The 21,302-nt window shown below is 32.9% G+C and overlaps 4 protein-coding genes across 4 annotated transcripts; 1 reads left to right on the top strand and 3 right to left on the bottom strand.

Annotated features, from left to right (window-relative positions):
* The first annotated feature begins 1,996 nt into the window (after positions 1 to 1,996).
* On the top strand, positions 1,997 to 9,624 carry LOC115441997 (protein ARV1). The gene is made up of 7 exons (XM_030166940.2): positions 1,997 to 2,218; positions 3,027 to 3,146; positions 3,378 to 3,511; positions 3,870 to 4,009; positions 4,498 to 4,569; positions 5,341 to 5,508; positions 9,493 to 9,624. Exons 1-7 carry the CDS (start codon positions 2,120 to 2,122, stop codon positions 9,603 to 9,605), a joined length of 846 nt encoding a protein of 281 aa, XP_030022800.1. The 5' UTR covers positions 1,997 to 2,119; the 3' UTR covers positions 9,606 to 9,624.
* LOC115441999 lies at positions 9,620 to 14,061 on the bottom strand. Its single transcript, XM_030166943.2, has 2 exons — positions 13,831 to 14,061; positions 9,620 to 13,757 (listed from the first exon to the last, which is right to left on the bottom strand). Exons 1-2 carry the CDS (start codon positions 13,895 to 13,897, stop codon positions 13,417 to 13,419), a joined length of 408 nt encoding a protein of 135 aa, XP_030022803.1. The 5' UTR covers positions 13,898 to 14,061; the 3' UTR covers positions 9,620 to 13,416.
* A 251-nt stretch (positions 14,062 to 14,312) lies between these two features.
* Positions 14,313 to 16,938, bottom strand: LOC115442028. Its single transcript, XM_030166978.2, has 5 exons — positions 16,828 to 16,938; positions 16,094 to 16,262; positions 15,537 to 15,747; positions 14,937 to 15,033; positions 14,313 to 14,641 (listed from the first exon to the last, which is right to left on the bottom strand). Exons 2-5 carry the CDS (start codon positions 16,232 to 16,234, stop codon positions 14,530 to 14,532), a joined length of 561 nt encoding a protein of 186 aa, XP_030022838.1. The 5' UTR covers positions 16,235 to 16,262; positions 16,828 to 16,938; the 3' UTR covers positions 14,313 to 14,529.
* A 1,938-nt stretch (positions 16,939 to 18,876) lies between these two features.
* On the bottom strand, positions 18,877 to 21,267 carry LOC115442027. Its single transcript, XM_030166977.2, has 5 exons — positions 20,946 to 21,267; positions 20,400 to 20,577; positions 19,857 to 20,077; positions 19,414 to 19,544; positions 18,877 to 19,128 (listed from the first exon to the last, which is right to left on the bottom strand). Exons 1-5 carry the CDS (start codon positions 21,087 to 21,089, stop codon positions 18,930 to 18,932), a joined length of 873 nt encoding a protein of 290 aa, XP_030022837.1. The 5' UTR covers positions 21,090 to 21,267; the 3' UTR covers positions 18,877 to 18,929.
* Between the last annotated feature and the right edge of the window lie 35 nt (positions 21,268 to 21,302).

Genomic DNA, 21,302 nt, shown 5'->3' with positions numbered 1-21,302 from the left:
CAGTTAAAGTAGGTCAGTGCCGTCAGTCGAAATACATCGTCAATGCGAGATACATTCCCTCTGGAAACCGCAAAATCATTATGTTCTGCATCTACACTGGATGTTCCCGAAACGAGCTACCATAGTGATTTTTTGCTGGTGATTCCAGTCGAATACAAAATTTAATCGATACCAATATTTAATTTTGTAAGATCAAGCAGAAGTTTTTGAACTGAATTCCAAGTATCAACGTTGTAAACTTATTCAATTTATGACATCTTTTAGGACGCAAAGGCCGTCTTTCAAGTTTCATATTTAAACCAAGTTTTATGGAAAGGCGTTGGTCTTATTAAATTTTTTTAGTTCATAAAAGTGCCCCTTGCAGGGTCCACAGACCCTTCGTACTTAAACAAAAATTTACATTTATATTGCTAAAACACTCCTACATTAAAATATTCTAATCCTGTACTGAGGTAAGTTCTTAAGAACGGTCATGTCATTTTATACTTTGTAATCAAGGCAAGTTTATGAATCTCCAAATATTATACTGAGTGCCGTGTGGCGTGTGCGGATGTGAATTTATTTATTACGACATATACGTGTATATTCTGTATCTAAGTACATAATATTAATTTCGCTGGTAGATGTTGTAAGTCTACCATGAGATAGGCATTCGAAAAGTCTTATATTTTTAATGATCATAGATTATAAAAGTTAATATTACGTATTAATAATAAGACGTCTATATAACTATGGTTAATGATACTACGGGATTTACAAAAAATAAAATATTAATAAGTATTATTAATTAAGTAATATTTTGTAATTTATTAAAATTAATTAGAGTTATCCGGTTCAAAAGCATGCTCTTTTTATCGGCTATAAGTATACATTCAGAAATACCTATTATGCGCTAAAAACATTTTAAAACTATATAAAAATAATTTTATTCTACTTTACTTAAATTTAATGTATACCTATTTGTACATACATTTCAGTACAGCGGGAGAAATTCGTTGTTACTCTTGACCCGTCGCGTCGTTCGGGTAAGAATTCGCAGAGGTGCGGCTAAATGTTCGCATACTGAGTAAGCGTTTTCACGCAGGTAAACTACAGACATATATTATGAAAATTTAGAATTCCACTGCTGAACATTGGTCTCACCTATAAATTTCCAAACCAACTTTTAAAAAGTGGCCTTCATCCAGCGGGTTCCTGCGACCTTTGTGAGGAGGTATACCTAAATATGTAATCAATGGACTATTTTTAAACTTACTTTATTCTTTCTGAAAATAAACATTAAATATATCTCTATTATAATAACATAATGAATCAAATTAAATAAGTTAAATTGTAATAAACTTTAATGATTACTTATGTGATTTTAAAGCGAACGATAATTGATAAAGAATACGTAACTCCATACAGTCAAAGATCGGATATTATTCGCAGTCCGTTCCATTTCAAACTAGGCTATTGAGTACTTCGATTTTTTGCCTACTAAAGAACATTTAAAGGAGGATTACAAAAAAAGATGGACGGTGTGTGTGAGGATGGATACTTGATGATGATGACTTCATTCTAAACATTACACAAAAAATAAATATTACTTATACTTAGGTAGTTACTTAATAATATTATTAACTCAAAAGAATACATTCTGGTCACCCCTTCGGCTGTGTGAAGACCAATCTCGACAACAGGTAGAGTAATAAATGTAGGTACTACCTTTTCTAAGCACTTGTAATATACCCTAGAAACTAAACTATATACGAATTACAAAATAAGTGACGCCATCTGTTGGGAAATATTGAACTATTTTGTTCAGTTGTTTAGCAACCTTTATATTACGCAGACATAGTTAATGGATAGATTTCTAGGTACTATAAATCAACAATATTTAGTTACTTATTGGTAGTGATAAGATAGAATAAAATTGTTACAAAATAAAATCGTAATATAACATGCAAACGGATACCGTTTTTGGACGAATTATTCAATGTCATCAAATTGACATTGTTTGTTTGACAAATGACAGTGACATTCTGTTATCACCGGCTATCAGCTGTTGAAAACAATATTTTTTAGAAATGGGAATATTTTCGTTTTTGAGACTGTAAAAATAACTTTAAATAGCTATATGGCTGATACAAAACCTTACAAATGTGTTAACTGCGGTGAAGCTGCAGCCGCTCTATTTAGGAACTACGGACCATCAGTATTAAAACTTACAAAATGTGTAAGTACGGTTTATTTTTTTCGCTGTTATTCTACAGAAACGGTTTATTATACGAAGAAAACCAAGTTCCAACTAGAATGCAGCTTAAAACACTTAATTAACAACAAACGGATAAATCACATCATAGTAAATGATTAGCTTGTAGTTTGCGAGAGGAATTTTTTTAGCAGAAACTTGGGAATTTATCATTTCTCTTAGTCCTACTATTCTATTCTTATAATGAATAAAAGATATTATATTTTTGTTAACATCATTTTTATGTATATTAACTTAAGACAGCGGTCGGCAACCTTTTGGTACGCAAAGGCCAAAAGGTGGCAAAATTAACTATAGGCGGACCATACGTATAACATTAAACCTAGAAACCCTGCTTTAGATGCGCTTACTCTTAATTTAATACATTTATTTTGATGTTGAAGCCTTATTACTTATATGCGGCGATAGCCTAGTTGGGAGTGGAATGGTCTGCCAAGACGAATGTCCGCAGGTTCAAATCCCAAGGGCACACACCTCTGACTTTTCTAAAATCATGTGTGTATTCTTTGTGAATTTATCGTTCGCTTTAACAGTGAAGGAAAACATCATGAGGAAACCTGCACATCTGAGAAGTTCTCTATAGGAATTTCGAAGGTGTGTGAAGTCTACCAATCCGCACTAGGCCAGCGTGGTGGACTAAGGCCTAATCCCTCTCAGTAGTAGAGGAGGCCCGTGCTCAGCAGTGGGCGAGTATATAATACAGGGCTGATATTATATATAAGCCTTATTACCGATAACATGCTTTTAATAAAAGTTTATTAACAAATTCCAGGAAGAATGTAAAGGCGTGGTGGACAAGTACATAGAGTATGACCCTGTCATAGTCATGATTGACCTTGTCCTAATGTCCCGAGAGGCTCAGAGGCATGTCATCTACAATATAGAATTTAAGGTGAATAGAATTTGCATTCATTTACATATTTTAAATTTATTCCATATTTATATTTAACTATCACAGACATTAAATGTTGGGAAAATGATACCTACAGAGGGGTGATCAATTTAACTCAATACGTAACAACCTATAGCATAACTCATATATGCTGCCCAATACTAAGAGAGGTATATATAGTTATACCTTTTAATATAATTTATTATAATGTAAGTTCTTAAATATTTTCAGTCATACTGGAAACTGCTCATCATACTGATAATGTTGGAAACATATGGAGTGTGGCGCAGCGACAGTCTGTTCAACATAGCTATAAACACTATGTGTGGTATACAGACCAATAATACTGTGAATATGACACATCTGTGAGTATCTTCACACTTACTTAATTAATTAAAAAAAAATTTAAGTTGTAAATTAATAAAAAAAGTAATTATTCAATTTATACTTACAGATAATATGTATTGCCTTTTCCTAAGTTTATAAAATCTTTATACCTACATAGATAAGGTACCTACCATAGTACCAATACTTGAACACAATAATACTCTTATAAAACAATAATTCATAATTATGTGGTTACATTCTATCTGTGAGAAGGACATTCCCAAAACCTAGCAATAAACAACTTGGTGATATTTTTTTTAATAAATAATATTATATTTATTAAGTGTGTCATACAAAACTTTTAATATAATAAATATTCTAAATAATTTATTTCAGGAGTCTGCCGATAAACTTATCAGAATCAGAATTATTGCGGAACAGCTGTCTGGCGTGGACACATGAGGAGAAAACAGAAGATAATGACTTGTTTATATGGGAAAAAGACTTTTATATTCAGTTCACATCTACATTCCTAGGTGAGTATTGATATTAAAATTATACAGAAAAAACTTGAGTAAAAAAGAAAACATATGCAGTAGTTAAAAATGTTGTCCATAGTATCACTATAATTATTATTTAGTAGTCATTATGGATGCTAATGATCATTTGCCATCCATTAAGACTCTACAATATAAAATACTTTCAAGACATGTATTCTGTTTGCCACTTTGATGTTCATTAACATTAGTTAGGGGATCAAACCCCAGACTGAAGGGATAAAAATACTTATTTAGCGAGTAGCTTCGACACAATCAATTATTACTAAGTATTTATAATATAACTAAGTACTTAAAGGACAAATAAACTTTGGTTTTGCTTTTTAAATGGTTTTTCTGTCAGGGGTTATTTGTAAAAAATATATCATTGTTAACCCATTGTGCCAACTTTCAAATGGGTTCAAGTAACAAATAGAAATCTATACATATTCAAACAACTATTTTAAAATGAAATTGTTGTTTTTCAGGTATTGTGATGTTTATATTGACAGTGCAGAGTTTGATGAAGTTGGTCAAACCAGTCACATCACAAAGGGAAAGTAAGTTGAAACTTTTAGATTCAACTTTTTTTAAATCTAATAAGTAAGACAGACTGGTGTAGCGGTGGTGTAGTTATTAATATTAATATAAGCATCTTATTGATAACAATACCTAATTATATAGTTTTAATTCAAGACTAGCGGTAACATTGTAGCCAAAGACGAAACATTATAGATTATAATAATTAATTCGCTGCGTAATATATTTTATAGATGTGTATAGTATTTAAAAATAGGAATGGAACAAATAAGGCCAACTTTCTTTTTAGGTACATATTAGAAAAATTCTGTAAAATTTGTAATATACTTAGATATAATTATTTAATATATAATTGGAATTATCTATAATTCTGTTTTAAGTATTTTTAGTGGTGTGATTATTACGCGTGCGCGGTCCATCAAGGCTTAGGTTTTAGTTTCGAAACCCGGATTGTATAAAATGATATTGTTTTTTTTTGCTCTCATACCAAACGAAATAAAAGCTAAAGCATTAAACTATATCTATTACTAGCTTTTTTGCTCGCGGCTTCCCCCGCGTGAATTGGTTTTCCGGGATACATTTTTTTCCGACTTAATCGATATGTATCGTTGTATTATGATCAAATTACACAAAATCACTATAGCCTATGTATTATTCTGATGTATAACCAATATTACTGTAAAGTTTCATCCAAATCTGTTCAGTAGTTTTTTCGTGAAAGAAGAGCAAACATACATACATCCATCCTCACATACTTTCGCATTTATAATATTAGTAGGATGTTTGTCTAGTATCATTGACGAGGCTGTTGAAAGCGTTCTCGCTGGCCAACGTGAGCATCCTGTTCACGCTGCCCATGCTGGTGTGGGGCAACGCCGAGACCTCGCCGGACACGAGAACCATACACTACACACTCGTGTTCCTCTACAGCTACGTTATGTTCGTCAATGTGTTTACAGGTTAGTATTGTATTATAAAACAGTGTTGCTTGAGCTCCGGCTTCTTGAAATACTTTTCCGGAAGCAGGTCACTTTTTGTAGATATTTTTCGGGATAAAAATTATATTTTAATCCTAGACATGGTCTATCTGTGCCAAATGTCATGCAAACCTGTTTAGCAGATTCTGCATTTACTTTTCTTGAATATCTATATTATATGAATATATAATATTTATTATAATAATATTGGGATATAATTCAATTACTTGTATGTTAGATTTGTAGGTAAGAAAACTGACGTGCATAGATTCCTAATATAAAAGGTCAATATTATTTATTTATTTAAAACTTTTTTGTACACCAAAAATGTAAAAAGAAAACAAAAAGAAAATATTAATGTCTGATATGGGGGTTAAATCATCTATCTATAGTCTATCTATATATATAAAAATGAATTGCTGTTCGTTAGTCTCGCTAAAACTCGAGAACGGCTGAACGGATTTATCTTATCTTGGTCTTGAATTATTCGTGGAGGTCTAGGGAAGCTTTAAAAGGTGAGAAAAATTCGAATAATTGCCGGGAAAATCCTCAAAACAGCATTTTTCTATTTCCCATACAAACGTTTTCTAAATAAAATGGAGAGTCAATTTGTAATTTATTACCGCTGCATAAAGTTCAAATTCGCGTGCGCGTTGGAGGATCTAATATCGCGTTCTGAAACTCAACAAAAGTGAAAGTGAATCGCGAACGCGACAAAATTGCATAGTCTCAAAATACATAGTACATAAATAGTGGTCGGCTTCGAGAAACTCAATTTTAGCTAACTTCAGTTGTTAATCTATACTATTATATAAAGCTGAAGAGTTTGTTTGTTTGTTTGTTTGTTTGTTTGTTTGTTTGTTTGTTTGTTTGTTTGAACGCGCTAATCTCAGCTACTACCGGTCCAAACTGAAAAATTCTTTTTGCGTTGGATAGCCCTTTGTTCGTGGAGTGCTATAGGCTATATATCATCACGCTATACCCGATAGGAGCGGAGCAGTAATGGCTAATCTCAGGAACTACCGGGCCAAACTGAAAAATTCTTTTGCGTTGGATAGCCCTTTGTTCGTGGAGTGCTATAGGCTATATATCATCACGCTATACCCAATAGGAGCGGAGCAGTAATGGCTAATTTCAGGAACTACAGGTCCAAACTGAAAAATTTTTTTTGCGTTGGATAGCCCTTTGTTCGTGGAGTGCTATAGGCTATATATCATCACGCTATACCCAATAGGAGCGGAGCAGTAATGGCTAATCTCAGGAACTACCGGGCCAAACTGAAAATTCTTTTTGCGTTGGATAGCCCTTTGTTCGTGGAGTGCTATAGGCTATATATCATCACGCTATACCCAATAGGAGCGGAGCAGTAATGGCTAATCTCAGGAACTACCGGTCAATGTGAAAAATTATTTTTGCGTTGGATAGCCCTTTGTTCGTGGAGTGCTCTAAGTTATATATCATCACGCTATGACCAATAGGAGAGGAGCAGTAATGGCTAATCTCAGGAACTACCAGTTTGAACTGAAAAATTTGTTTTGTGTTGGATAGCCCTTTATTTGTGGAGTGATATAGGCTATATATCATCACGCTATGACCAATAGGAGCGGAGCAGTAATGAAACATGTTGCAAAAACGGGGACAATTTATTATGATTTTGAGAGCTTCCGTTGCGTGCGCTGCGTAAACGGTTAAAGTTATGCAACAATGATGTATGACGGGATTGTTCCTCTTAAAAAGTTCTAAAAAATATATTATAAAACAAAAGTCCACCGCTGCATCGGTCTGCCTGAACGTGTTAAACACAAAAACTACCCAACGTATTAAGATGAAATTTGGTATGGAGACAGTTTGGGACCCTGGGAAAAACATAGGCTCCCGGGAAACTAATACTTTTATAACGGAAAACTTTAGCCTGAAAAACTTTATAACGCGAGCGGAGCCGCGGGCAAAAGCTAGTAGTATTATATAAAGCTGAAGATATTGTTTGTTTAAACGCGCTAATGCTTCAGGAACTAGTGATTCGAATTAAAAAAATGTTTTAGTGAGTACCTATAGGATAGCCCATTTATTCCTGAGATTAGCGCATTAACAAACAAATAAATTCTTCAGATTTATATAATAGTATAGATAAATTACGAAATCTGGTAACACCAGTTGAACTTGTGTCTACTGTTTTAACTCTTGGTCTCTCGTGGCTCGCCGGCGAGCCAAGACAGCTACATGACATTTGCGTGTGTCACGGGATTATAACCTTATATACTACATAATATATCTATATATATAAAAATGAATTGCTGTTCGTTAGTCTCGCTAAAACTCGAGAACGGCTGAACGGATTTATCTTATCTTGGTCTTGAATTATTCGTGGAGGTCTAGGGAAGCTTTAAAAGGTGAGAAAAATTCGAATAATTGCCGGGAAAATCCTCAAAACAGCATTTTTCTATTTCCCATACAAACGTTTTCTAAATAAAATGGAGAGTCAATTTGTAATTTATTACCGCTGCATAAAGTTCAAATTCGCGTGCGCGTTGGAGGATCTAATATCGCGTTCTGAAACTCAACAAAAGTGAAAGTGAATCGCGAACGCGACAAAATTGCATAGTCTCAAAATACATAGTACATAAATAGTGGTCGGCTTCGAGAAACTCAATTTTAGCTAACTTCAGTTGTTAATCTATACTATTATATAAAGCTGAAGAGTTTGTTTGTTTGTTTGTTTGTTTGTTTGTTTGTTTGTTTGTTTGTTTGTTTGAACGCGCTAATCTCAGCTACTACCGGTCCAAACTGAAAAATTCTTTTTGCGTTGGATAGCCCTTTGTTCGTGGAGTGCTATAGGCTATATATCATCACGCTATACCCGATAGGAGCGGAGCAGTAATGGCTAATCTCAGGAACTACCGGGCCAAACTGAAAAATTCTTTTTGCGTTGGATAGCCCTTTGTTCGTGGAGTGCTATAGGCTATATATCATCACGCTATACCCAATAGGAGCGGAGCAGTAATGGCTAATTTCAGGAACTACAGGTCCAAACTGAAAAATTTTTTTTGCGTTGGATAGCCCTTTGTTCGTGGAGTGCTATAGGCTATATATCATCACGCTATACCCAATAGGAGCGGAGCAGTAATGGCTAATCTCAGGAACTACCGGGCCAAACTGAAAATTCTTTTTGCGTTGGATAGCCCTTTGTTCGTGGAGTGCTATAGGCTATATATCATCACGCTATACCCAATAGGAGCGGAGCAGTAATGGCTAATCTCAGGAACTACCGGTCAATGTGAAAAATTATTTTTGCGTTGGATAGCCCTTTGTTCGTGGAGTGCTCTAAGTTATATATCATCACGCTATGACCAATAGGAGAGGAGCAGTAATGGCTAATCTCAGGAACTACCAGTTTGAACTGAAAAATTTGTTTTGTGTTGGATAGCCCTTTATTTGTGGAGTGATATAGGCTATATATCATCACGCTATGACCAATAGGAGCGGAGCAGTAATGAAACATGTTGCAAAAACGGGGACAATTTATTATGATTTTGAGAGCTTCCGTTGCGTGCGCTGCGTAAACGGTTAAAGTTATGCAACAATGATGTATGACGGGATTGTTCCTCTTAAAAAGTTCTAAAAAATATATTATAAAACAAAGTCCACCGCTGCATCGGTCTGCCTGAACGTGTTAAACACAAAAACTACCCAACGTATTAAGATGAAATTTGGTATGGAGACAGTTTGGGACCCTGGGAAAAACATAGGCTCCCGGGAAACTAATACTTTTATAACGGAAAACTTTAGCCTGAAAAACTTTATAACGCGAGCGGAGCCGCGGGCAAAAGCTAGTACTACATAATAAGGTTATTTTTCTGTAACACGCCTAGCTGTCCATGTTTGCCGGCAAACATTCAGCTACCTCACATAAAATTATAAGTACTAAGTAATATTTTGTAATCTTTGTATGATTTTTTTCTTTTCCAGTATTATACAAATGCCCAGTAGTGGTCACAGCGCTAATATTGGCAGTAAGTAATATAGTAAAGAATGCTACAAGTTTCCACATAACACCACTGATGAGAAGTTATGCTTTATAAAAATAAACAATTAGCAATATCACAGAGTATTTATTCAATATATAACCACAAAATGAGATTAATTAGACAAAACATTTAATTATCTTATTTCCAGTTTTTTTGCCTGACTTGAAGTTAGTCATCTTATTGTGTCCTGACAGTCTGTGAAAATGACAGCTGTCACACCGCCCGTGACTATCTTCAGTCCAGCCAAAAATATTGGTATTACACCAATAAATATTAAAACCAGTGATACTAATATGTAGTCATTAACTTGTCAAAGAAATTAAAATATACAACACACTAGGTAATCACTGATTGAAAATTTTCTTGGTAAATATAAATACATTATCTTCACTATAGCTATGAATATGAATGATGAAGATTTAATCAGTTATGACCAAAAAAATGTTATCCTCAGAGACATGCATTTACATAATATCGATCGAGCAAAGATAAGTCTATGAGAAACTTAAATAATCGGTAAAAATCTAACTAATAAAGAAATTACTGCAACACATTCCTTAAAAAAAAATTATTGATTCAATCTTCATCATCCCATTATATGAATATGAAATAGATAATATCGGTTCTACATAGTTGTCATGGATTATTTTTTACCTGTTTATTTTTAACCTGTTTGAGTAATGAATTCCAAAATGGCTTATGACTTATTCCTCATATTCAGTATACCATGAAATATCGAGACAAATAAATTCCCATCTGAGTGCACCTTTTTTAAATTTTAATTCTTCTATTTTACACATAGATTCTTTAATTATATTGAACTTAATTATAATATTTTTAAGGCATTTCAAATAGTCTGCCAGTTTATAAATTCTGTATAACACCCATAAATTACCTTAAAAATTAAGAAGTAAAATACGTAGGTATAGCAAATATGAAAAAGCCAATAAGCGAAATGGATTTCCAAAAACATACTATTTTTTTAAGCTACAATGCACACATATATAATTTAATCATAATCAAAATAAAATTAATTTACCAAATGTTTGTAAATATATTTGATAATACATTGGCTTAAAATACAATAACTATAGCTAAATACCTAACTTCTAGATAGAATATACTAAAATTACCGATAAAACAGCATCTATTTATTAAAAAAACATAAATAAAATATTTTTCAGTAAAATATAACTCGGAACAATTGTTTTCTTGTCTTAGACACAGTAAATAAAAATATAGAATTTTTATTTTATTTTATCCCTTTACCAAATCTAAGTTCCTAATTAATGAGTGAAATAAATAAATAATTTGTGCTTGTCTTTTAAAATAGTTAGGGCTAGTTTCACTACTCCTTAGCAAAAGTATAAACTAACCACATAAAAAAATTACACTCATCCATGCCCAAATAAATGGTAATAAAATGAGCATTGTCTACATTATCTGTGATATAATAACTGATATTATTCACTTGGTCCTTGTGTAACAGGCCCTTAGATTACTATAGAAACACAAATATTATCTTCCTTAATATTATAAGCAAAATGATATGCAAAGTATAAATAGCACAGCAAATAATAATTGTGCCATTGAATAAAAAAAAAACCATTCAGTCTTTGGCTAAATTGAGCATAAGCAAAAAAAGGTAATCTTAATTATTATTTCAAATTGGTATTATTTTTGCCATAGACTACAAAGTATGCTTTATCTGTTATAAAAATCAAGTATCACCACTTCACAAACCTTTGCTCAGTTGGACAAAAAAAAATAAAGACAATATGTTACAGACACTGGATGTGATTGTGTACTTGTAAGTTCTGAGCTGTACATATAGCAAACAATGTGTATCAAAGTGGCAGAAGAATAATAAATTATAGTCTATGATATACAAAGATCAGTGACAAATGACATAATTATATATCTACTATCTAACAACAAATAATCCGTATTAACATATATTATCAATGTTTATACTGGATATGTTATTTTTGTCATTGAATATAAGAATATTCAATGATAAAAATAACATGTCCTTTAATCATTTCTTTTATATCACTTGTCATGTCATAATATGTAATTTGTTGTCTACCAGCCTCAGTAACTATACAGGCTGTTACCGAACGTGTAAACAAACTAGGGGTCAGAGTAGTGCGGGAAAAATGCACTTACTTCATTATAATACCTGTATTAATACACTAAGAAACTACATGGTTTTCGCCTAAGAAATTTTAAGAACGCATTGAGGAATGAAGGACAATACTATTCTAAATATACAGTCACATAATACATAATACATAGAAACATAAGGAAAAATTACAATAAACAGTAATTTTAGATGCAGCATGTCACTTATGAATCATCATTTTTCTACCTAAAATAACCATTTGTTCGTACTTTGTATTGCATTTTTATATAACTAATAACAATTATTTTTCCACCACAGAGAATGAGACATTACTTGCATTGTTAAGTGGAGTATTCAGATTCGGAAACTAGAGATATTTGGCCAAGTTGATGTAGAAAAAACAACACTCAGACGAAATTGGTAGAGTTTTTAAATGTAAGACCTATTTAGCAATAAGATTCCTTCCTATCATAATGCGGTAAGTAATTATTGGATACCCTCTGCCTACCCTTTCTGAAATGTAATAGCAAGCTTATATTATTTGAATTGGAATGATAAAACCGCACTCATAGTACTTTTATACAAAAGGTGTCCTACAATAGTTACCGGGATACAAAATAAAAAAAAAATATATATTAACCAATTTACAAAATACCTATAATATGATTACAAATGTCAAAGTTCTAAGTGTATTGTCTTGATAAACAAAGCTATTTGGAATTTATATACATCTACTATGGAATTTATCAATTTAACATTTCATAAAGATTTCCTTAATTACCTGTATATTATACAAATACTTTGATGTACAGAACTTATCAATTGTTTGGAAATAACACTAATTTTGTTTGATGTTTTGTCAAGCTGATAGTGTTTCAAATACTCTCATACACCTAATATATGCATTGTTTATTACAATTAGCCACAACATATAAAATACTTTTTAACATTTATTGAGCCAAGTGTAGAGGTTTTGTTTGCAATATATAAGAAAAAGTGCATGTTATAAAATTTGTAGGTGACACAGTTATCAATGTCCTTTATCACTATTATAGGTTGTATGGTAATTTGAATTATGGTTAAAATATTTCTATTTGAAACCATTAAATTTGTAAGCATCATTTTATTGTCAGTTGGATTTAATTTTTTAGTAATATAAAATCTTATTTTGTTGAGTAGAAAGGCAATTCGTTATTTATTCAGTATTAGTATTGCTTTTACAAAAATAATTGTTTATTGAATTTCATAATTAGATGTGAAAGTGTTGGTATATATCACATAAAGAATGTAAAAGTCAAGAAACAAATCCTATATTTAGATGAAAAATAACATTCTTTGTTGTAATTGCCAATTTCAAAATACTTAACAAGGTGTTTATGTATATTGACTTTTTGGTGCCAAAATGTATCTTGTAAAGTAATGAACTCCTTTTTATTGCCATAAACAGAACCTTGGGTATTCAAATGTAAGACTAAAGGTACAAAACTAGAAGTAGGTAAAATAATCAAATAATGTTTGACATATAACAAAATATATTTTATGTTATAATCTCATTAACATCTACACTTGGCTCATAAGGACAATCATGCATCACAGAGTCAGCAGATTATTTTATATTAATTCTTATTAATAAAAGTCCGAGAAATAAAATTTATATACATTTATATTATTGACACTATGTTGCATACATTGTCTCTCATTAACAATTATATCTATATAAATAAGTTATATTATAAGGCATTAAGGGCTGAGCGGGGGGTCGTCATTGCCGATCATCACATCCTCGTAAATGACGTCGTTGTTCCTGTACATGTTAATCTTCTGCCTCATATATTCTATCAAATTGTACTTCCTTATCACTAATACAAGGCCACAGATGACTAAAGCTATGGTGAAGACGATCACCACGACGTAGGTGGAGCCGTGGGACGCCAGGGAATCGTCGGAGGGCACCTCGCACTCATCCCCCACCATCACAAAACCCTTTTCACAATAACATAGTGAAGAGGTCAGATTGCATATCTGATGGTCGCCTCTACAAGACGTATCCAGGGAGTTCGCATCGCAGGACAGGATGTGGTCTGTTAAAAAGAACACCATTCGTAACACATCCCGATTTGAGTCAATTAAATAATTGTCCACTCCAGTACTCACCCGACGATACGTAATGTATCAAATTTATGGCCAATGTCGTCACAATATCGATCTGTTTCAGCGCCATATTGTTGGTATAACAGGTGGATAGGATATCACATCACAAATTAATAATAAAATTGCGTAGTTTTCTTTTTAGCCGGATAAAGAAGTTAGCGACCGACTCTTTTCTTTCAACCGAGCAAGCAAAACACACGTCAAAAATATTGTGCTGTCATTGACACCGCAATTGCCAAATACGTTTTATTTCTTCAAATGTTCGACGAAATTTTTACTTTTTAAAAATTTTATCAGCAAGCAGATTAACGTTGTTTTAATATTATTTATTTAAGATCAAGCTGTACTTCTATTTATATCTTGCTTAAATAGGTAACATTTATATATTAAATGCCAATGTAATAGATATAACAAAACGCCAACTAGACTATAAACTAATAGGATGTTTGAAATAAAAAAACACATGATATTTTTGAGAGTCTTTATTTATTTAATTATTTTTTTCTTATAATTAGAGTTACAAAATAATACTTTACACATTAAAAATATTCTATAACTGTTGTTAATTATACCGTACGAGAGATGGCGCTTACCCCGTTCTACGATTTAAAATCTGGCGGGAATATTTTTTTTTTCTAAAAAACGTTTGTAGTTACAATCTATCAGTCTAGAATAATTATCATTCCTAGATTTATAGTTTGTTTAGAAATTGTATTCTTCGCCACTGCCGTACGTGTATTTTTCAGGTAAAATATAATCAGCAGGGTCATGGCCCTTCGCTTCTACGCCTCCGTTGCCATCACTGTCGCCCTCTCTGTAAGTTTAAATAACATAATCAAAATGTAGTAAACGACGAATCTACAAGCTATGTATAAAGGTAATGTGATAAAAATGATTTTTGTAATAAGAAAAAACAAATGTTTGTACCATGCATGTTAATTGTTTCAATGAACATTTATTTGTTTTCGAGCATGATATTGAGGATTTCATATTGCATATAGTTCCTGATATCCACGACACATCACAGAAGACTTAGGTTATTGTGAGGTCCAAAATGCATGTCATTACTCTAAAACATTTCCTATATACCACAACCAATTATTACTTACTTAATTTCTTCATGGTCTATTTCCTTCTCTTGTTTCTCAGCCGGCTGCCTCTCATTCTCATCTAAGTCTTCGGGCTCTGGTTCACGATATCTTTCGGCTACAAAGAGATAAATAAAAATCATGAATATGACGAAATATTTTATTAAAATTGGCAGTCTATAAGTTCAGTACAGTTGTGATGTCTCAGTCTTAAATGTAGGGCGAAATAAGGTAGTTGTGCCTACAGTACAGATTTTCGTAGCATACGAAGAACTTTCAAAAGTTTTTCAAAGTTTCGAAAGAAAAAATTGCAAATTAATTATAAAAATAACTCCTGGATTCTTGTGACCATTCTTACTTATAAAATCTGTTAATATATTATTATTTAACTGAAATCATTTATAATATTCACGTTAATTGTGCAATAAATTAAAATAATCTTAAAAATCCAACCCCAGATATCAACTAATAATGATAGAAAGAAAGTAGATTTAATTTTGAAGCTACTTGAATACGATTCAATATCAAGTCAAATACTGATGTGTCATCACCAAATCCATCTGAAAAGTCTCCTTAAAAATTTCAAAGGTCTCCTCACAATCTTAGCGGATTTCTCATCACCTCTTCTCTCGTGGTTGTGGCTGTGCGCTCCGTCTTGCTTCTCTTCGTCGTGGCCGAAGGAATCTTGTTTCTCGAACTCATAGTTATCTCCAGCCTTCTTATGGTAGGAGTTGAAGTGCTGATAGCCTTTCTTGCCGCCTCCTGACTTCTTCCTGGAGTAGCCTATTTCACCGTCGCCCTCATTTTCGTAAGATCTGTGGTAGTCTTCTGGCTGGAATAAAAATTACGTTTCTTTGACGAAGTATTTTTAGAGCTAGGTCAAGAAAAATATTGTTCTAAGTCGGCTTGCGACATAGAAAATTGTCTAAACTGACCATTGATGGAAAGTTTTATAAAGACATTAGCTTAACAAATAGTTTTATGGTATAATCAGCTGTTAATGGTTGTGGAACTCAATTACAAGAATGTCTATTAAACATTTTAAGCAGTTATTTCAGCAGTTAATTCATATTGATTATAATAACACAACAAGTTGGCAAACACCTTATCTTCATCGTAAATGCCAAAAAAAAGTTTGGTTACTAAAACATCAAATAATCGAAATCATTTAGACTTACCGCAGCTGCCCTGGTTTCCCGTATGTAGGATCCGACAGACATAGTGTCGTCAGCCATCTCCATATCTTCAAGTGTGAGGGCTGGCAGGGCCGCTGCTACGTGCAGCAAGCCCAGGGCTATGGACGCTAACCTTAGAGCCATTGGAGACTGGTAACTGGTGCTAATATCGCTATAAAAATATTTCACAATAACTTTTATTAGGGAAAGGTTTTCTACCTATATCTGAACCGATCATAGAACAAATCGCCCACATTTTAGATGCTCTAAGGAACAAACCCAAAACGTCGCGCGTTTAAATGGTTTTCATCTTCAGTACTATAGTTTAGGTACCGTTAGAGTCGATTATTACTAAATATTAGTAAATATTTTATTAACAAATGCAATATAAGAAAAATATAACAAAGGGATTTCAAAACCAATTCAAGATACGATTGCGTCTATAAAGAAATTTCAATTATTTTCCTGGGTGCATAAAATATCAAACCTGAAAAAATAAACAGAATTCCAAAACGTTGCCCCACAATTTCTTAGATGAGTCAATGAAGTTGATTGTTAGTAAGCGTCTAAGATTGCAATAAAACTAAAACAAAAAAAACTAATTTTCAATACGATTTCCCAAGTTAAATCTGCAATGTCATTGAAACTGAATTGAATTAATTATAATCGAACTGTAATCCAGATAAAAACTGCTGAAGATCAAATATAGACTCACTGAACTATTTTTTATTTTTTACCTCGTATATTGTAGCAAAAACAGCAAGCGTCCGTACAACGTGGTGACAACTTGGTAATTTTGAATCGATGCCTTGTACTTTATATAACTGTGGATTGCGCTGATTTTGTCTTACAACATCGCGGTTGACCCTTGTTAATACACGTATAATTTTTTATTATTTATTTGTTAAGTCGATGAATTGACCGGCCCAGTAGCAAATATCTACTAAGATAATGATTCAATTACTTAAACTTTATTTATTACTTTCAGTTAAACAAGAAAATAAACTATGACGCTCTAAATACTAAAGTAGCAGAGAAAATATATTATTGTGTACCTTACAACATCGATAGCTATTTTCGAAACTAGATTTCGAAAAATCTATGTAATAAACATTTTAACTATTATTTTTACCATTTGTGAGAAGAGAGACCCCAGTTTATTCAGGGGTTCTAAATTAGCATTATTTAGACGGATTTTTAATGAGTATTATTAGTTATTATTTATCGTGTTGGTTGTTCTGTAGTTTGTTTAGTTTGGGTATTTGTTGTGAGATGTTGCGCTATACTATTCCCAACACAATGATTCACGAGATTAATCACTTTTCGTTTCTATAAGGCTATTACTATTTAACAATACAAAGAAGTTTACGAGTTTTTATTATAGTACACAGTCTCATTAACTGGTATTCTGTACAACAGTGAATGTTCTTTTATATTAAGTATAATTATTAATTTTCTTCCTAGTATTTTAAAAATCGCATTTAAATTTTTATTTTTTTGGTAAATTTTAATCGGCTATCTTTTACGGTTCTCCTACTATATTTGTATGTAGCGCACCGTTTAAAAGTTTATACTGTATTTTTCCGATTAAGGAAGTATTTAAGATTTCTTGGTTAGTAAGAAATAATATAGACGATTAACTTCTGTGGTAAGTTTCAACATTTGCGGTCTACGAATAAAATAGCGGTAGTAATTACATTTTATCTAATTTCGTGTTGTATTATATACCATAAATTTCACACCAGAATTGGAAGTAGTCATTGTTTAATATTGAAATATAATAGTTCAGCTATTGGCGAATGCATCGCAGATTTTCGCAAAAAATCTCTTTGTGTCTTCATAATGAGGTTCACTTTCAATCAACCTTCAGATCATTGTATCAATCGGTATTACGAAATGATTACCAGAATTAACATTGCAACTAACGTTTAGCTCAACGAGTCAGTTCGGCATGAAATTGCTTTCATTACAAAGCGATAAATAAAGAAATGCATTGACCGTACAAATTAAGAAGTACCTTCACTGGAATTTTGTAATTTAGGTGTTTGTTTTTGCGGCAGAATTCAAGGTGTTTGCACCGTCCTTGACTTAGCTTATGATGCAACAAATTAAAAGATTCTAGATCAGGGTTTGATTCACTAAAATGTGGGCAAAAAGGTTATCCGTCTCTAATGGGAATCTATTATTTTTTTAGCTAAATTCAGTTTCGATAATTGATCTCAGTTGCTTTTTACACCGACTTCAAAAGAGGAAGGTTTATTCGTCGTAATTAATTTTTTTATGTTTGTTCAGCAATCATTTTTTACTCCATGGTCCAATTTAACCGATTCTTTTTGAGTTCGGTTTTATTCCTTTGCGTTTAACTTCATTGGTATACCTAGGACTTTGAACTTGGTCGAGTATAGCAAAAGTTTTTGAAGAAGAAAGATGCTTATGTTCAAGGTTCGGAAGATTTAAAGTGAAATTCCTCGAATGGACTTTTTTTATTTTGTTCAGGAAAATGTTTTCCGTTTACATTTCTTCAGTATACTTTCCAGTAACAATAGCTTTGTCAGTAATTTCACGAATTATAGTGCCACTGTCGTCCTGAACAGTTATGGTCCTGTGACTTCTGATGTATTTATAATTATAGCTCGAAATTATAATATTTTTAACTTATTAATGATTTTCCATTTCAGATCTTCGGGGAATCAATTATTCCACCGAGATTTAAGTATTTTCTTTACAATAGCAAATTAGATGCATTCAATAAGGTTCAATTTTGATAATAAAGAAAATAAGGAACATAATCTCAAATATCTATTATACAGCCGTCAGTAGACGTTAAATTATGTGAATCTTATTTTCTTCTGTCTGCTTGTGTAAGTGCTGTGTAGACTGCCAAATAGTTGCTTCCTATGGCGGATATCTTCTCTCGCTCGGTTAATGTTTCTGTTGCAGAGTGTGTGATCGCGTTCTTATCCTTAAGTCCGTCTAGAGAAGTATTGCTTGGGAGCTGCCATTCTTTCTTTAACTGCAGGTCTTCGAGATATTTAGCACTAAATAAATGAAAGGCATTTAAAACTTGCACAAGAAATTAGGTATTAATAGTACGGTTTACAAACCCTTTACTTTTTCATTAATTTAATTGTTAAAAAATAGGTACACCGTCTAGGTACTTGAGACCTACATAGTATAGCATGATAACATGTTGGGGTCGTATAAAAAAGAAGTATTATCACTATAAACTAAAGAGAATGCACTAAGTAGGAACGCATTTATCTACATAATATTAAATCCTAAACAAAGTACATATAAAAATAGTCTTGTAAAAAGACACGAACATGCTGTTGTCTGTGACGTCGAATCTTATTAGCGAGAAGCCGACATCTCGCCCCCTCTGTATGACGTTCTTTGCTAAAGTGTGGATGATTTCTGCACTCTTCGGTGTGTCTTTGGGAACTATTAAAATAACCTTAAAAACAAGAGCATACATATCAATACCAAAAATATTTAACCTAATAAAGATTTAATAAATGACCCGCATTTGCTGGTGAGCGTTTTATAGCAATTAGAATTTATAGCCTACGATACGCGGAAAGACTGCAATATTTTTATATTATAATAATATTATCTTTCCTTCATTACATTTGGCTCTCGAAGTATATTATCCTATCGGTAATTATAATTATTGTAATTCCGCCGATATCTACAGATTTTTAAAGATTTATCTACACCTTAGATTCTGTGAAGTCAATAAAGTGATTAACTTTGTTTAGAAAATTACCTGTAAAATATTGTGTACTTTATATTTGTCATGCAGCGCCGGCGCTCTAAGGCAGTGTGCGGTAAAGTACATCAATCTCCTTGATCTAGGACATCTGACGCAGCGCGCCCACTTCTCCAACATAGTTGCATCCCAAGCACACACGGCGGTGCCCAAGGCCAGTCCTCGGATTTGCGACCAGCCGCGACGTGGCTCTTGCCGCTCTGCTAGCATCGAGTGGCCTGAAAGAATTGATATATTGTGTTTTGGTCTACTAAGAATATATAACTAAAATATTGAAAAGCCACCAAATCTTAATAGAGATAATATAATTTTTTTATTTAAATTACATAAAAAATAAAATGTTACTGTAGAATAAACGATAGCAAAATAAATATGCAGCTACAACGATAACAAAGCAATGCCCTCATCAATACTGGATATAAACATAAAATTGAAACAATTATAATTACTGACATTCTTAATAAGCAAACAGAAAGTTTGCAAGTTTTAGTATTGCAAATAGCAGCAATGCTTATCGATAGCGATATTTGTAGTTCCCACCTTGAGCAAGCGCCCTAGCTACATAGTCGCACAAGATCACATGTGAAATAGAAGGCGATGCTGCGAGCCCTGGCCACGTGGTTCGAGCGTGCTCCTTCACGAACCTTAGGACTCTAGGCACGTCTGATGCCCTGGCTCGACGCACGCGAACTTTTTCTTCATTCTCGGAGCCCTGTGTCTGAAAATGATTAAAAATAGCTTACAAATTTAGCTAGGCTGGCAATGTTTAGCACTTATCTAAGCAAAATGATGCTGTTGAAAAAAATTTGCGTTATAAGTACTTATATATTTAAGAAAAAATTGCATTTTTTTGAGATCTAGAAAAGTTACAGCCCAATACAAATGTTCATCTTTGTAAGCGTAATCAATCAATGTAAGCCCTTTATTTAAGAAACTAGTACCAATAGCTATTACCTATTATATCGAACGTTCGATATATTATGTCGAACTAACTAAGGAGTAGCACGAGAAAAGTATTTTAAAGAATTATAGCCTTACAACCTGATACAAAATATGTATTTGCTTATCATGTCCTTCAAAACTTACTACGATTTGTTTAGAACCGGAGTCGGTTTTGGATGTATCTGCGAAGGTCCTCAGTTGCCTGCTTATGCAGCTGACAACTCCATCAGTCTTCCTGGCCAACTGTCGCCCTGAAATTAGTCTGAAGAATCCTATCAGTGTGGACATAGTGGGCGGCCGGGATAATGCTATGGTTCTTAAGATGTTTCTATTTACTCCGGAATTCCATGATTGGTGGTTGAAATATAAATAATAATTAAAATATACAAAGTAAATAATACGGTGCCATACTGACGGCTAATCTGACGTTAATTTGGGTTTGTTTTTACTGGATTAGCGGCCTACTGCCGTAGTTATTGAAAAAGGTTTTAAAGCTTAGTT

Source organism: Manduca sexta, chromosome 22 (genome assembly GCF_014839805.1).
Source record: "Manduca sexta isolate Smith_Timp_Sample1 chromosome 22, JHU_Msex_v1.0, whole genome shotgun sequence".
Lineage (NCBI taxonomy): Eukaryota > Metazoa > Arthropoda > Insecta > Lepidoptera > Sphingidae > Manduca > Manduca sexta.
Note: the sequence above shows the minus strand (reverse complement) of the source record. Positions and strands in the feature narration are given on the sequence as shown.

Bases quoted from the DNA above. Each gene is read 5' to 3' on its own strand.
- LOC115441997 (XM_030166940.2), top strand. From the start codon at position 2,120: ATGGCTGATACAAAACCTTACAAATGTGTTAACTGCGGTGAAGCTGCA. The intron at 2,219-3,026 runs GTAAGTACGGTT...AACAAATTCCAG, and splicing joins TATTAAAACTTACAAAATGT to GAAGAATGTAAAGGCGTGGT. The intron at 4,570-5,340 runs GTAAGTTGAAAC...ATGTTTGTCTAG, and splicing joins AGTCACATCACAAAGGGAAA to TATCATTGACGAGGCTGTTG.
- LOC115441999 (XM_030166943.2), bottom strand. From the start codon at position 13,897: ATGGCGCTGAAACAGATCGATATTGTGACGACATTGGCCATAAATTTG. The intron at 13,758-13,830 runs GTGAGTACTGGA...TCTTTTTAACAG, and splicing joins GATACATTACGTATCGTCGG to ACCACATCCTGTCCTGCGAT.
- LOC115442028 (XM_030166978.2), bottom strand. From the start codon at position 16,234: ATGGCTCTAAGGTTAGCGTCCATAGCCCTGGGCTTGCTGCACGTAGCA. The intron at 15,034-15,536 runs GTGATGAGAAAT...ATCTCTTTGTAG, and splicing joins CCACAACCACGAGAGAAGAG to CCGAAAGATATCGTGAACCA. The intron at 14,642-14,936 runs GTAAGTAATAAT...TTAAACTTACAG, and splicing joins ATAGACCATGAAGAAATTAA to AGAGGGCGACAGTGATGGCA.
- LOC115442027 (XM_030166977.2), bottom strand. From the start codon at position 21,089: ATGTCCACACTGATAGGATTCTTCAGACTAATTTCAGGGCGACAGTTG. The intron at 20,078-20,399 runs GTGGGAACTACA...CAATTCTTTCAG, and splicing joins AGCTAGGGCGCTTGCTCAAG to GCCACTCGATGCTAGCAGAG. The intron at 19,545-19,856 runs GTAATTTTCTAA...CTTGTTTTTAAG, and splicing joins AAGTACACAATATTTTACAG to GTTATTTTAATAGTTCCCAA.